This window comes from Equus quagga, unplaced genomic scaffold (genome assembly GCF_021613505.1).
Source record: "Equus quagga isolate Etosha38 unplaced genomic scaffold, UCLA_HA_Equagga_1.0 HiC_scaffold_122_RagTag, whole genome shotgun sequence".
Lineage (NCBI taxonomy): Eukaryota > Metazoa > Chordata > Mammalia > Perissodactyla > Equidae > Equus > Equus quagga.
In genome coordinates this window covers 30,950-46,094 of record NW_025792351.1, presented here as the reverse complement: position 1 = coordinate 46,094, position 15,145 = coordinate 30,950, and the positions used below count along the sequence as shown (strand labels likewise).

At 39.6% G+C, this 15,145-nt stretch overlaps 1 protein-coding gene across 1 annotated transcript in view; it reads right to left on the bottom strand.

Moving 5' to 3' along the window:
- Window positions 1-6: 6 nt before the first annotated feature.
- The window catches only part of LOC124231925 (ligand-dependent nuclear receptor corepressor-like protein), a 34,771-nt gene continuing 19,632 nt past the window's right edge, over window positions 7-15,145 (bottom strand). The window contains 4 exon segments of the mRNA XM_046648925.1: window positions 7-1,122; window positions 1,124-1,606; window positions 1,608-1,735; window positions 1,738-3,356. Of these exon segments, the coding sequence (XP_046504881.1) occupies window positions 117-1,122; window positions 1,124-1,606; window positions 1,608-1,735; window positions 1,738-1,896 (1,776 nt within the window). The 5' untranslated portion in view covers window positions 1,897-3,356 and the 3' untranslated portion in view covers window positions 7-116.

The following is a 15,145-nucleotide window of genomic DNA, read 5'->3' as shown; positions in this document are numbered from 1 at the left end:
ATTCCCACGTGTGTGTATATAGACACACAAACACACACCTGTGCACACACACACACACACAAACACACGTACACACACGCACATACACACGTACAAACATTTTCCTAACAAGTAATCTACACAGGCTTGCTGCTGTTTTTGCAGCTGCCAGTCCCTGAATCTGTCATATTATATAACCCAGTGTCTGGTACTCGGAGTTTCTTCGGAGGAGGAGTCTTCAGTGTTCCAGATCTTTCTTCTACCTTGTATTCTAAAGTGCCGTGAGGTACCCCATAAATTCCTTGTGCTTTGGAAGCACTCATTTTTCCACTCATTACCATTGCAATAGCCTCTTCCATTATTTCATGATCATACTGCCGATAACGGCCACGGTTTTTCCTGGGCTGCTTATTATCTTTTCGATCCAATCCATCTTCAGTATTTTCAGAGGTTCCATCAACTGTTCCATTTTTAGAATTAAGACACAAAGGAGAGAAGTCCCCGTGTAGAAAGTAAGAGTCAACACTTGAGTGAGTTACGGGCCCAGAACATTCTATTTTCTTCTGTTTAGGGAGTATATTTTTCAGTTTTTGGAGAGCTGATCCTTCTAGGACTGGAGAGGTTTTGGAAACTTGATACATAACATCCAGCAGACCAGGACCATCAGGTTGTGGTTTTGAAACAGAACTTACTCGTAGTTGAGGAATTTTTAACTGTACAGTAGGATGTGAAGTTTCATATTGTAGGCTTTCATTTTTTTCTTTAAATTGAGTAACCATCTTCTGTAGAGTTAACTGATGGAGGTAACTGGAAGCTGCTGGGAATTTTAATCCTGAGGTTTCAAGTAGATTGAGTTTACTTTTTTCTGTGCGCTCTGCTTGAGCTCTTGCCCACAGGGCTACTTTTTGCAGCACTGCACAAGTTTCTTCACTGTCTTTATATGAGTAACTATCATTGAAATCTCGAGTTTTGTTTTTAAAAGATGCAGGCTTCCCTGCTGGTAAGGCTTCTAAGTGGAGAAGTAAAGTTTTTTGAGGTACGCCTGCTTTATTTATGTCCAGTGCTCCAGACTGAATGTCTTTCAAAGCTTTTGAGAGCAAACCATCTGCAAACTCAGCACTTCTTTCCACATAGTCCTCTCTGTAGTCTCCCAGCCATTGAATTTTCAGAAGAAGGATCGCATACGGACGACTCTTCAGATTTTATGCTGGTTTTCTTTGTAGAGAGATCTAACACTCCATCCCCTTGCTGAGTATTTTGTTCTTGCATTCGATTCACAGTGAGGTCTAAGGGGCCTTCCTGTTCTTCCTGAAGGGAGTTTTCTGCTTGATTCATTTGAATACTTTTACATATTAGACTTGGTCCAATTGAACCATTTCTATTCTCTTGAATTTTACCACTTTTTGAAATATACTCAATTGCAAACTGACGTATCATCTTTTTCATTAATTCCTGAGCAACTAGGGGAATGTTAGGATCACAGTTCTGAGGAAGATCTTTCTTTCGAAAGAGTGCATTTAGGTAATTTTCTGCTTGGCATTCAGTCTTTTCAGTGTTGGACTGGCCCTGAGATGATAGTTCCTCTGTTGGCGTTGACTGTGAAGAATCAAGAGATGGTAGACAATCCTTCAAATAAACTCAGGTCTCTTCGTAGCCGTGGTCCATAAAGCCCTTCTAAAATACTCTCAAAACCTACACAGTGCATGAGACGGTGGCGCCAAGAGTCGAGTTCCCGCCGGCATCCTCTCCTCTCCTCTCCGCCGCGCACCGAGGGCTCCGGCACCGGGCGGCGAGGGCAGCGGCCACTCTCTCTCTTCCCTTGTCCATCCGCGTCCCGCGTCCCGCGCCCTCATTTACATACGAGCGGCGCAGGCACGAGGCAGGGGCGCGAGCCCCGGAGCGCCAAAAACAAATCATTTTAAGAATGAGACCAAGAATAGACTCATTTTGTAATGATCAAAGTTGAGGAGCAGAAAACAACCAGACATGTGCTTTTCCTCAGTGAAGGCGGGAGGAAGCCAGGGGCAGGAGGGCAGTGAATCCCTTTGATACTGGGAGAAAACCAATTCCGAGAGAGCCAATCAGAGGGCACGGGAAGGGGCTGGAAATAAATGTCACCTCGACAAAACCTACCCAGTTGTATCAAAGCTTGGCCCTGACTTCAAGGCCTTCATTCACAGCTAAATAGTTTCTGTTTTAATTTTATTAAAGTATACTAACGCATACATTTGTTATGAAAAAAATCAAGTCATACAAAATAATAATGAGGAACAAAAGTTCTCCACAGGTAATTACTTTTCACTTTTTTTTTTTTTATTTCTTCCGGTGACTGCCTCCATATTTATAAATTAAAGGATCTCAATCACTAATTGTTTTATCAATTTTTGACATTGTGGATTCACTTATGACAGGTGAGGATTTAGATAATTTAAACTATTTCCTCTTAGTATTTTAGTTATTTTATGATAAACCGTATAATTTAAATAAGGTAAGTACTTCAAACATCTGTTTTTTGGATTTTCAACTTTCAAAATTATACATTAGCTCCTCACTCTGTGCGAGATGAAGATACTTACACACCTAACCTCTCACACTTCTTTGCTCCTTCTACTTGCCAACTTCTGTTAGCTATATATTTTCTTTAACATTGTTATAGATTATAATGTACTTATACACTTTAAGTGATCATTTAGGGTAAATAAGAAGCTACAACAATTACTGTATTTGCTCTCTCTAGAACACTTTTCATTATTGCCCTCTTTCCTGGCCACAAAGAACTGGCTTTCAGGCTGACAAGCTTTCTTTAAATTCATGATCACAAACCTTAAGCCGGTCATCCTTTTCCAGGGTTTTAGAAAACTTACTTTTTCGCTCTCCGCGATGACTATTTCGTATGTTCTCTCTTGGCCAATGATTTTCCTTTATACTTCAGAAAAAAGTCACGAGATAGGGAATTTCTCCCACATCCCACCACGAAATGTACAATCCTTCCTACAACTGCATTTATCTTCTGCATCATAGTAAAGAGAAGGAAGTGGCTTTTCTTCTGTTAATGTTCAGTCTTTCCAGCTGTGATCTGGACTCCTACGTCTGCCACCTAGTTAGGGGTTTAGTTGTTTTCCGTATCCCCTCTCTTTACTGCATCATCAATCTCTCCTCAGGCTGGATGGTCTCTTCATCATAAAAAATGTTGTAATATCGCTCATCTTAAAAAAACAAAGACAAAACACCACTTTTCTTTACCCCGTAATCCCTCTAGCTGAGCCTATTTCTCTGCTTGCTTTCATAGCAAAACTTCTTGAGAGTTCTACGTGGACTCTCTTTTCCTCCTCTTTGATTCATATGTTTTCGTATGAATAACCTCCATATTGCCAAATCTGATAAGAAATGCAAATCAAAATCACAATTGAGATATCACCCACAAATGTTAGGATGACTATTACCAAAAAACAGAAAATGGCAAGTGTTGGCAAGGATGTGGAGAAACTGGAACCCTTGTACACTGTTGGTGGGAATGCAAAATGGTGCAGCCACTATGGAAAACAGTATGGAGGTTCCTCAAAAAATTAAAAGTAGGGGCTGGCCTGGTGGTGTAGTGGTTAAGTTCAGCTCTCTCCGCTTCTGCAGCCCAGGTTTGCAGGTTCAGATCCTGGGTGCAGACATTCACCGCTTGTCAAGCCATGCTGTGGTAGCAACCCACATATAAAATAGAGGGAGACTGGCACAGATGTTAGTTCAAGGCCACTCTTCCTCAAGCACAAAGGGGAAGATTGGCAGCAGATGTTAGCTTAGGGCCAGTCTTCCTCAAAAAAAAGAAAAATTAAAAATAGAGGCTGGCCTGGTGGTATAGTGGTGAAGTTCATTCGCTCCACTTTGGCGGCTGGGGTTTCATGGGTTCAGATCCCAGGTGTGGGCCGACACACCATTCATCAAGCCACTCTGTGGTGGCATCCCACGTACAAAAAGCAGAGGAAGACTGGGGCCAACCAGATGGCATAGTGGTTAAGTTCGTGTGCTCCACTTTGGCGACCTGGGGTTCGGAGGTTCAGATCCTGGGCATGGACCTAGCACCATTCGTCAAGCCACACTGTGAAAGCATCCCACATACAGTAGAGGAAGATTAGCACAGATGTTAGCTCAGTGACAATCTTCCTCAAGCAAAAAGAGGAAGATTGGCAACAGGTGTGTTAGTTCAGGGTCAATCTTCCTCACCAAAAAAAAACCACATTAAAATAGGCTACCACATGATCCTGCAATTCTACTCCTGGGTATATATGCAAAGACTTGAAATTAGGATTGTGAAGAGATATCTACACTCCCACATTTATTGCAGCATTATTCACAATAGTCAAGATATAGAAACAACTCAAATGTCCATCAATAGACAAGTGGATAAAGAAAATGAGGAAAATGTGGGATATACACACAATTAAACATTATTCAAACTTAAAAATTAAGGAAATACTACCATTTGTAAAAGCATAGATGGACCCGGAACATATTATGCTAACTGAATACCATTCACAATCGCAACAAAAAGAATAAAATACCTCGGGGTAAATTTAACCAAGGAAGTGAAGGACCTACATAATGAATTGCAAGCCCTTTCTGAGAGAATTAGATGACGACATAAGGAGATGGAAAGACATTCCATGTACATGGATGGGAAGAATAAACATAGTTAAAATGTCCGTTCTACCTAAAGCAATCTACAGATTCAACGCTATCTCATCAGAATCCCAATGACATTCTTTACAGAATTAGAACAAAGAATCCTAAAATTTATATGGGGCCACAAAAGACCCCGAATTGCTAAAGCAATCCTGAGAGAAAAGAACAAAACGGGAGGCATCACAATCCCTGACTTCAAAATTTACTAGAAAGCTACAGTAATCAAAACAGCATGGTACTGGTACAAAAACAGGTGAACAGATCAATGGAATAGAATTGAAAGCCCAGAAATAAAACCACACATCTATGGACAGCTTATCTTCGACAAGGAGTGCATACAACAGAGAAAAGAAAGTCTTTTCCAAAAATGGTGCTGGGAAAACTGGAAAGCCACATGTAAAAGAATGAAAACTGACCATTCTTTTTCACCATTCATTAAAATACACTCAAAATGGATCAAGGACCTAAAGGTGAGACCTGAAACCATAAGGCTTCTAGAAGAAAACGTAGGCAGTACACTCTTTGACATCAGTATTAAAGGGATCTTTTCGGACACCATGTCTTCTCAGAGAAGGGAAACAATAGAAAGAGTAAATAAATGGGACTTCAGACTAAAGAGCTTCTTCAAGGCACATGAAAACAGGATTGAAACAAAAAAACAACGCACTAACTGGGAAAAAATATTTGCAATTCATATATCTGACAAAGGCTTGATATCCATAACATATAAGGAACTCTCACAACTCAACAACAAAAAATCAAACCACCCGATCAAAAAATGGGCTGGAGACATGAACAGACATTTCTCCAAAGAAGATATACAGATGGCTAATAGGCACATGAAAAGACGCTCATCATCGCTGATCATCAGGAAAATGCAAATGAAAACTACACTGAGATATCACCTTACACCCATTAGAATGACAAAAATATCTAAAGCTAATAGTAACAAATGTTGGAGAGGTTGTGGAGAGAACGGAACCCTCATACACTGCTGGTGGGAATGCAAACTACTGCAGCCACTATGGAAAACAGTATGGAGATTCCTCAAAAAACTAAAAATAGAACTACCATACGATCCAGCCATTCCACTGCTGGGTATCTATCCAAAGAGCTTGAAGTCAGCAATCCCAAAAGTCCTATGCACCCCAATGTTCACTGCAGCATTATTTACAATAGCCAAGACGTGGAAGCAACCTAAGTGCCCATCAACAGATGAAGGGATAAAGAAGTTGTGGTATATATATACAATGGAATACTACTCAGCTGCAAAACAGAACAAAATCATCCCATTTGCAACAACATGGATGGACCTTGAGGGAATTACGTTAAGTGAAATAAGCCAGTTAGAGAAGGATAATCTCTGTATGACTCCACTCATAGGAGGAATTTAAAAATGTGGACAAAGAGAACAGATTAGTGGCTACCAGGGGAAAGGTGCGGTGGCGGGCAGGCACAAAGGGTGAAATGGTGTACCTACAACACGAATGACAAACATTAATGTACAACTGAAATCACACAAGATTGTAATCTATCATTAACTCAATAAAAAAAAAGATATTATGCTAACTGAAACAAGTCAGTCACAGAATGACAAATATAGCATGATTTCTCCTATAGGAGGTATCTAAAATAGTCAAACTTAGACAAGCAGAAAATAGATTGGTGGTTGCCAGGGGACGGGAGTGGGGAAAATGGAGAGTTGTTGTTCAGCATAAAGTTTTAGTTATGCAGGATACATAAGTTCTAGAGATCTACAACATTATAAACTTAAGAGGATAAGTCTTATGTTAAATGTTCTTCCCACACACACACACACACACACAAAAGCAAAGGGACGTAAGAAATCTTTTGGAGGTGATGGATATATTTATTACCAGGATTGTGGTGATGGTATTGTAGGGGAGGAGGACATTTCCTCTCCCCAAATGGGGGTTCGTCTAGCTGGAGAACGAATTAAATTCACATGAGACAGAATAGCAAGAGAAAATTAAACAAAGCTTTATGAGGAACCATGGCCCGGGGCCTTTCTTCCCGAAGGAAGAAAGGGCACCGAAGAAGTGGGGTGCACACAGTTGTTATATACCCCCAAACGGGGTGTTTCACATGTGATTGAAATGTCCCTTTTACAATAGTCACGAGGCTGCTCTGTCAGCACAGCGCTTGATGGAAACGGCAGATAGGTCTGCTGTCTCAGTGAGCGCCGCAGGGTGGCAGGTGTGTTGCCTCGGGCTGGGTGGGGGGGTCACAGATGAGCGCTGCAATCTGTTCCCAGCCTAAAGAAAGATGCTTAATCTTTAAGGAGATGCCAACGTTGGGAGGGGGAGGGAAGTCAGTTACAGGAGGTTACCAGACTAGCACAATAAAATGCAGATTTTAAGTCCTTGCCTTTGGTATTGATTAAGAGTTTTTGGAGAGTAGGTCATCGCCTTTCTTCTTCCTGGTACAGAGAGGGAGGCACCTTTTACAGATAGAGATTTAAACCTTACAAATGTAAACGTGTCCTAACAAAGGGCAAGTTCCATTCCTCCTTCCCTGTCCCAGTTTATCAAAAGCAATCAGCCTCAAATAATCCTGATGCCAAAGAGACACATCCTGGGGTGGCCAATTCCAGGTCCCCACAGTATCATGGGTGTAAGCATATTGTCCAACTTCATCACAATGTATACATTAAATATGTACAATTTTTTAATGTTAATTATACCTCAATAAAGCTGAAAAAAATATAAATTCTCTGTTCTCTTAAATGAGTTCTTAGCAGCATTCAAAGCAGCTGAGCACTTGCTCCTTGAAATACTTTTCTTGTTGGGTTTCTGGATAGCCCATGCTTCTCTCACTTTTAGTGGCTCCTCTTATACTATCTAACCCCTAAATGTTGAAATCTATTTTTCCTATGCAGGTGATGGGGTTCAGGGCATGACCCCCCCCCCCACCCCGCCCCCCGCAAGATGCACCACTCTGGTATGTGGATTATTTCAAGCTGAAGAAAATAAAGGCTCAGAAGACTCAGGAAGAACATTCCACCTTCTCCCCAACTGACTAAAAGAAATTTAAAATAAAGGCCAGTCCCCAGGACAAGCCATCACCTTAGATAACTCTGGGTATCTGGTAGACTGGGAGGATCCTTGCTAAGCCCATTCTTATCAAAGTTCTATTTACCAAACATTTGCTTTTCCATTTCCAGGAGTTGCCTTCCTCCCCTTTGAAGCTCCAGATCACTACCCTCAACATCCTCCTTGTCTGTAGCTGAAGAAATTTAAACAGGCAGCCTCAGCCAGATGACTGAGTTACTGTTTCTCCTGAGTTTCTCCCATGTATACATGCTATTAAACTTTGTTTGATTTTTCTCCTGCTAACCTGCCTTTTAAATTATTTGACCAGCCATAAGAACCTTAAGGAAAAGGGGGGGAATTCTCCCACTTCCCCAACACAGGTGATCTTAAATGGTTTATAAATTCTCAGGTTTATATCTGCATCCCAAATCTGAGTTCAACTTGTTTGTATTGACAAATAAAAATGGCAAGCAATAGGATATATTGGAGAATATGAGGAAGCCATTTGGTGTAAACCTAATTCGGCCTCACCTTGTCTTTCCAAAAGGGCCTGACCGTGGCTGTTGAGCATGCATTGTATATCTGCTTTAGATATTCCCTATGGCAAGAACAAAGGCCCTTGAGATAAAGGTGCAACTTCCCTCCCTCTCCCAAAGTTGGCATCTCCTTAAGGCTTAAGCGTCTTTCCTTAGGCTAGAAACTGATTGCTGTGCTCACCTGTGACTGCCCAGCTCGAGACAACAGACTTGCCTCCTGCTACGCCCTCTGAGATAGCAGACCTACTACCTGCTGTGTCCATCAAGTGCTGTGCTGACAGGGCAATCTTGTGACTATTGTGGGAGGGACATTTCAATCATATGTGAAACGTCCTGCTTGGGGATATATAACCACTCTGTACACCTCACTTCTTTGGTGCCCTTTCTTCCTGTGGGAAGAAAGGCCCCGGGCCATGGTCCTCAGATTTCAGCTCAGAACAAATTCACCCAAATTTTCGTTTATACATTGGTTATGGATTATTTTCATGGACAGTATCTAGCTGTTTAATTGACATCTTGACTAGGATGTCTTCATAACATAGTCAGAAGGAAATTCTAGATATCCAACTCTCTGCCACAGTCCCCCCAAAGTGCTCTTCCCTTATATTCCCCATCTCATTAAATGGCACCTCCATTTATCTAGTTATTAAAGCCAGCAACCTAAGAGTCTTCTTGATGCTTCTCTTCCCTAATTCCCACATAAACAAGACCTATCTTTTTGATCTACAAACACCATACTTGTTCAACCCCCCTTTATCTTGCCTAGAACAATGCTAGAGTTTACTGACTGATCTACTTTCACTTCCACTGTTGCCCGCTTCCAGTCCATTCTCCAAAAGTAGTCAGAGTCTCATTACCCTTCAGTGACTTCACGTTGCACTTACCATGGCCTATAAAAATTAGGCTAATCTGATTCTTTCATGTCTCTCTATCCTCAAAGTGCTGGGAATACTGCAGTGAATGAAACAGGCAAGTCTTCTATTCTCATGGAGTATTCTGGGGGCTTTTTTGGGCAGGGGGTGGGGAATAGAATAAAGAAGTGCAGATAAATAAAACCATTTCTGAAAGTAAAGAGTACTATGAAGACAATTAAAAAGGGGATTGTGCTGGACAGCAACTGATATTTGTGGTGGGTTTTAGACTGCGTGGTCAAGGACTGCCTCTCTGAAGGGACATTTGAACTGGATGATACAAAGGAATTTTTAGCACTTTCTAAGCAAAGGTTTATTTCTTGATTATATCATAATCTCATCAAGGATCATCTGGGAACTCTAGTTTTTATCTAATTCCCGGACCCAGGCTGAGAGAGCAGCCACCAAACTGAAACTTGCAGGTTGCTGTGACAAAAGGAAGTAAGATTCTGAAGGGCCTCACACCAGCAATGAAAAGCTCTAGTCTGTAAGTGACACAGATTTCTTCCACCTATACTTTATTAACCAGAACTATTCACATGACCCCACCCAAACCAAGAATCTGGGAATTGCAGTCCTACCATGTCCTGGAAGGCAGAGAATCAGAAATATTCGGAAAACATAATTAACTACTACTATAGTCCTTCATGTTCACAGGGGAAAATATAAAGGAGGGAAAGTCATAGATACATGCATGGTAGTGGCAGGAGTTCTCCTACAACTGTGCAAGGCCATTAGAATTGCTAGTTCTGGTTCCTCTGGGAGGCATATGGTAGAAACAGAAGACAGTTTGGCGAAGCTTTCCGAGTCTTGCTGCTATCTGATCCCTCTAGTACTGAGGAAATGGTTTCTTACTGTTTTGCAGACCTGGAAGAATGAATCCACAGAATGTGACCTCCTTCTCCCTACTCAGGATTCTAGTTGGCTCACTTCAGTCAAGTTGCCTTAAACTTTTCTAAAAGTCAAGAACAGTCTGGAAATACATATATTCTCCATATCAACTTCTCAGAGCAAAAATCAAAGAAATGGGCACAAGACCGGCTCAATGTTTTTTATGAATGATTGATAATATTAATTTGAAGACTATTTCTTACATATTATACATCCATTTGTAGAGGGAGTAAAAGGTTCAATCAAGGTTATAGACACCACTAAGACATACCTGCTTTTTCTTCTAGTATTTCCAGTTTGTCTTTTTAAAAAACTTAATCCTTTGTTCTGTTTGAAATCTTTCAATTGTGAAATATTTCAGGACTGATATTAAATGTGACTAACACTAAGCCAAATACCTATGTGCCCAATACCCTGCTTATGAAATAAAATATTATAAAAATAGTCATAGGTCTTGTTTTTGCACGCTTTTTGGTGAGGAAGATTGGCCCTGAGCTAACATCTGTTGCCAACCTTCCTCTGTTTTTTCTCCCCAAAGCCCCAGTACATAGTTCCATATCCTAGTTATAAGTCATTCTAGTTCTTCTATGTGGGAGGCTGCCACAGCATGGCTTGATGAGCGGCGTGTAGGTCTATGCCCAGGATCTGAACCAGCGAACCCCAGGCCGTGGAAGAGGAGAGCATGACCTTAACCACTCGGCCATGGGGCTGGCCCCCTATAGGTCTCTTTTTATACCTAATCACATTCCTCTTTCTCCCAGCTTCCCCAGAAGTAACCACTATTCTGAATTTAGAATTTATCCTTCTTGTGCTTTTCTTTGTAGTTTTACTACATCTGTATGTATCTGCTATCAATAGGCAGTATTTTTGAGATTTGGGGTTCTAGCAATGACGGGGGAAAACAACTGGATTAAAAAGAAAACAACAAGACTTATCCTCCCACCACACACAACTAAGAAAACGGACAAAACATACAGTGGTGTCCAGATATTAGACAACAGTCAGTGAAAGATAATGATCTCTGAGAGAAATGAAACAAAAGACGTGAGCCATATTATTGCCCCAGCTTACAGCCTGGAGAGAATTTTTAGGCTGTGTGCAGGCAGGAAGTACCCAAACGGAGCCTGCTGGTTCCAGGAGCTAAAGATACAGAGTTCATACAAGGAAATCTTATGAGCATTTATGGGATGAAGTATGAGAGAAGACAGATCTGCACAGGAAGAGCTCCAAATGAGTACTGATCAATGCAGGTGTGTGAGGAAACTACTCAAGGCCAGTGAAAGACCATGAGAAAGATTCAAGCTAGCCATCCCAGAACTCACACAGGGCTGGTAATACTCTATATTCCCACTAGCCAAATAAAAAAAACCTCCTAATACAAGGACATTCTCAAAAGGGTATCACATCAGTGTTGGGACCAAATTAGTCCTATACTAAAAGTTGTACTGGACCCACCTAAGAAAGCAAGAAAGCAAGCCTCAAAATGGCAGAGTTGATTACAAATGGCTTAACTGAATCTCAAAACAAAGCCTGAAAATATTTTAGAAAAAAAATACAGAAACTCCAACAACTAAGAAAATAAAATTCACAATATGTGGCACTTGACAAAAAAAACATTACCAGATATGCAAGAGACAGGAAAATAAGACCTAAAATGAAAAGAAAAATCAATCAATATGAACAGACCCAGAGATGACAGAAATAGTTGGCAAGAATGTTTAAACACTTAGTATAAATATAGTTCATATGTTCAAAAAGGATGAAAGATGAGCATTTTAAGGAGATATGGAAGATGTAAAAGAAATCTATTCCTCAGCAATATGAATTTACTTAACACTACTGAATTGTGCTACACTCATAAATGGTTAAGATGGTATATTTTATATTTTTAGCATGGTAAAAGAACCTTTGTTAATCTAAAAGGAAACAAACAAAACAAACCACAAATAAACATCTAGAAGTGAAAATACAATGTCTGAGAAGAAAAATAGTATGGTTAAAATTATCAACAGGTTAGACACTGTAGAAGAAGATTAATGAACTTAAAGACAACAGAAATCATCTAAAATGAGAGAGAGGAAAGACTGGAAAAAAACAAATATCAGTGAGCTATAGAAAAACATCATGTGCCCTAATACAGATATAACTGCACTCCCAAAAAGGAGGAGAGGGATAGGACAAAAAATTTTGAAGGACTTACGGATGAAATTTTTCCAAATTTAATGAAAACCATAAACTCATATTTGCAAGAAGCTCAATGAACCCCAAGCAGAAGAAACAAAGAAAACTACACCAATGCACACCATAATCGTATTGCTTAAAATCAGTGATAAGGAAAAAACTTAAAAGCAGCCCCAAAAAAGACACATGTACAGAAGAAAAATAAGAATTACAGCAGACTTCTCACTGGATTGAATGAAAGCCAGAAGACAACGGAGCAACACCTTTAAAGAGCTGAAAGAAAAATAATGGTTGCCTAGAATTCTATATACAGTAAACATACATTTCAGAAATGAAAATGAAATAAATACTATTTCAGACATATCAAAGCTAAAATTCATCACCAGCAGCCCAGCATTATAATAAATATTAAAGAAAATCCTCCAGACAGAAGAAAAATGATACCAACTATAAATCTGGATATACACAAGGAAACGGAAAGTTTGTGAGTAAATACAAAATACACTTTTCCCTAATTTTTAAACATCTTTAAAACATTTCTGACCGGTTAAAACAAAACTGTAATAATGCATGTGGGGTTACTAATATATGTAGAAATAAAATGTATATCCACAATAACCTAAAATCTAGGAAAGGCGAAATGAAAGTAAACTATTGTAATGAGCTTATACTATACATGAAGGATAATAATATGATCAGAAGGTAGAGCGTAATAAGTGAAAGATGTCTAATATAAACCCTAAAACAACTTATAAAATAAAGAAAACAAAGAGTACAGATAATATGAAAAGAATATTGACTTATTCCTAACAAGTGAATAAAGGAGATTAAATGGAATTAGAAAATGTAAAATTTTCTGCCTTCTAAAGGAAGGCAGAAAAAAAATACAAAGAGATCACAAATAAGAGATAGAATGAATAAATAGCTCAATGGTACATTTAACCACTTTAATCACAACAACCAGTAATCATTTTAACTGTGAATGATGTAAAAAAAATCAAAAGGTAGAGATTTTTGAAACATGAAAAGATAGAGACTGTCACGAAAAGGTAGAGACTGTCAAATTGTATGGAAAAGAAGAACAACACTAAATACATATTCACCTAATGACAGAACTTCAAGATACATAAAACAGAAAATGATAAAATTAAAAGAACTGCACCAATCCACAATTATAGCCACTATTATAGACGTCAATACCCTTCTCTCAATAAATGACAAATGAAGTAGACAGAAAAATCAGTAAAGGAAGACTTGAATAACTCTATCAACCAACATTCTACCTAACATTTTTCCCAAATACAACTGGATCACTGACCAAGATAGACTGTAAGATTGGCCGTAAAGAAAGTCTCAATAAATGTAAAAGAATTCAAATAATAAAAACTATGCTTTCTGGCCACAATGGTATTACATTAGAAACTAACAACAAGCCAAAGCAATCTCGAGAAAAACCAACAAAGCTGGAGGTATCACAATCTCTGGATTCAAAACATACTACAAAACTACAGTAATCACAACAGCATGGTACTGGTACAAAACACACACACAGCTCAATGGAACAGAACTGAGAGTCCAGAAATAAAACCACACATTTACGGACAGCTAATTTTCGACAAAGGAGCTAGGTACAGACAATAGAGAAAGGAAAGTCTCTTCAATAAATGGTGTTGGGAAAACTGGACAGCCACATGCAAAAGAATGAAAGTAGACTATTATCTTACACCATACACAAAAATCAACTCAAAATGGATTAAAGAGATGAATGTAAGACATGAAACCATAATACTCCTGGCTGAAAACATAGGCAGTATGCTCTTCAACATTAGTCTTAGCAGTATCTTTTTGAATACCATGTCTCCTCAGGCACTGCAAACAAAGAAAAAAATTAACAAACGGGACTACATCAAACTAAAAGTCTTCCCCATCAACAAAATGAAAAGACAACCCACCAACTAGGAGAAAGTATTTGCAAGTCATATATCCAATAAGGGGTTAATTTCCAAAATATATAAAGAACTCACACAACTCAACAACAACAAAACAAACAATCCAATCAAAAAATGGGCAGAGGATATGAACAGACATTTTTCCAAAGAAGATTTACAGATGGCCAACAGGCACATGAAAAGATGTTCAGGGGACGGCCCGTTGGCACAGCGGTTAAGTTCACACCTTCCACTTGGGCAACCTGGGGTCTCCAGTTCAGATCCTGGGGGCAGACCTACACAATGCTTCTCAAGCCAGGCTGTGGCAGGCATCCCACATAAAATAGAGGAAGATGGGCACGGATGTTAGCTCAGGGCCAGTCTTCCTCAGCAAAAAAAGGAGGATTGGCAGCAGAAGTTAGCTCAGGGCTAATCTTCTCCAAAAAGGAAAGAAAAGAAAAGATGTTCAACATCACTGATAATTAGAGAAATGCAAACCAAAGCTACAATGAGATATCACCTCACATCCATCGGAATGGCTATTACTAAAATGACACGAAATAACAAGAGTTGCAGAGGATGTGGAGAAAAGCGGAGCCTCATATACTGCTCGTGGGAATGCAAACTGCTACAGCCGCTACGGAAAACAGTATGGGGATTTCTCAAAATATTAAGAATAGAACTACCATACAATCCAGCTATTCCACTTCGGGGTAGATATCCAAAGAAGACGAAAACACTAATTTGAAAAGATACATGTACCCCTATGTTCATTGCAGCATTATTCACAATAGCCACAACCGGGAAGCAACCTAAGTGCCCATCAACAGATGATGGATAAAGGTGTGGTATATGTACACAATGGAATCCTACCCAGCCATAAAAAAGACGGAATTGTGCCATTTGCGACAACATGGATGGACCTTGAGGGTATTATGCTAAGTGAAATGTTAGACAGAGAAGGACAAATACTGTATGATTTCACTCATGTGGAA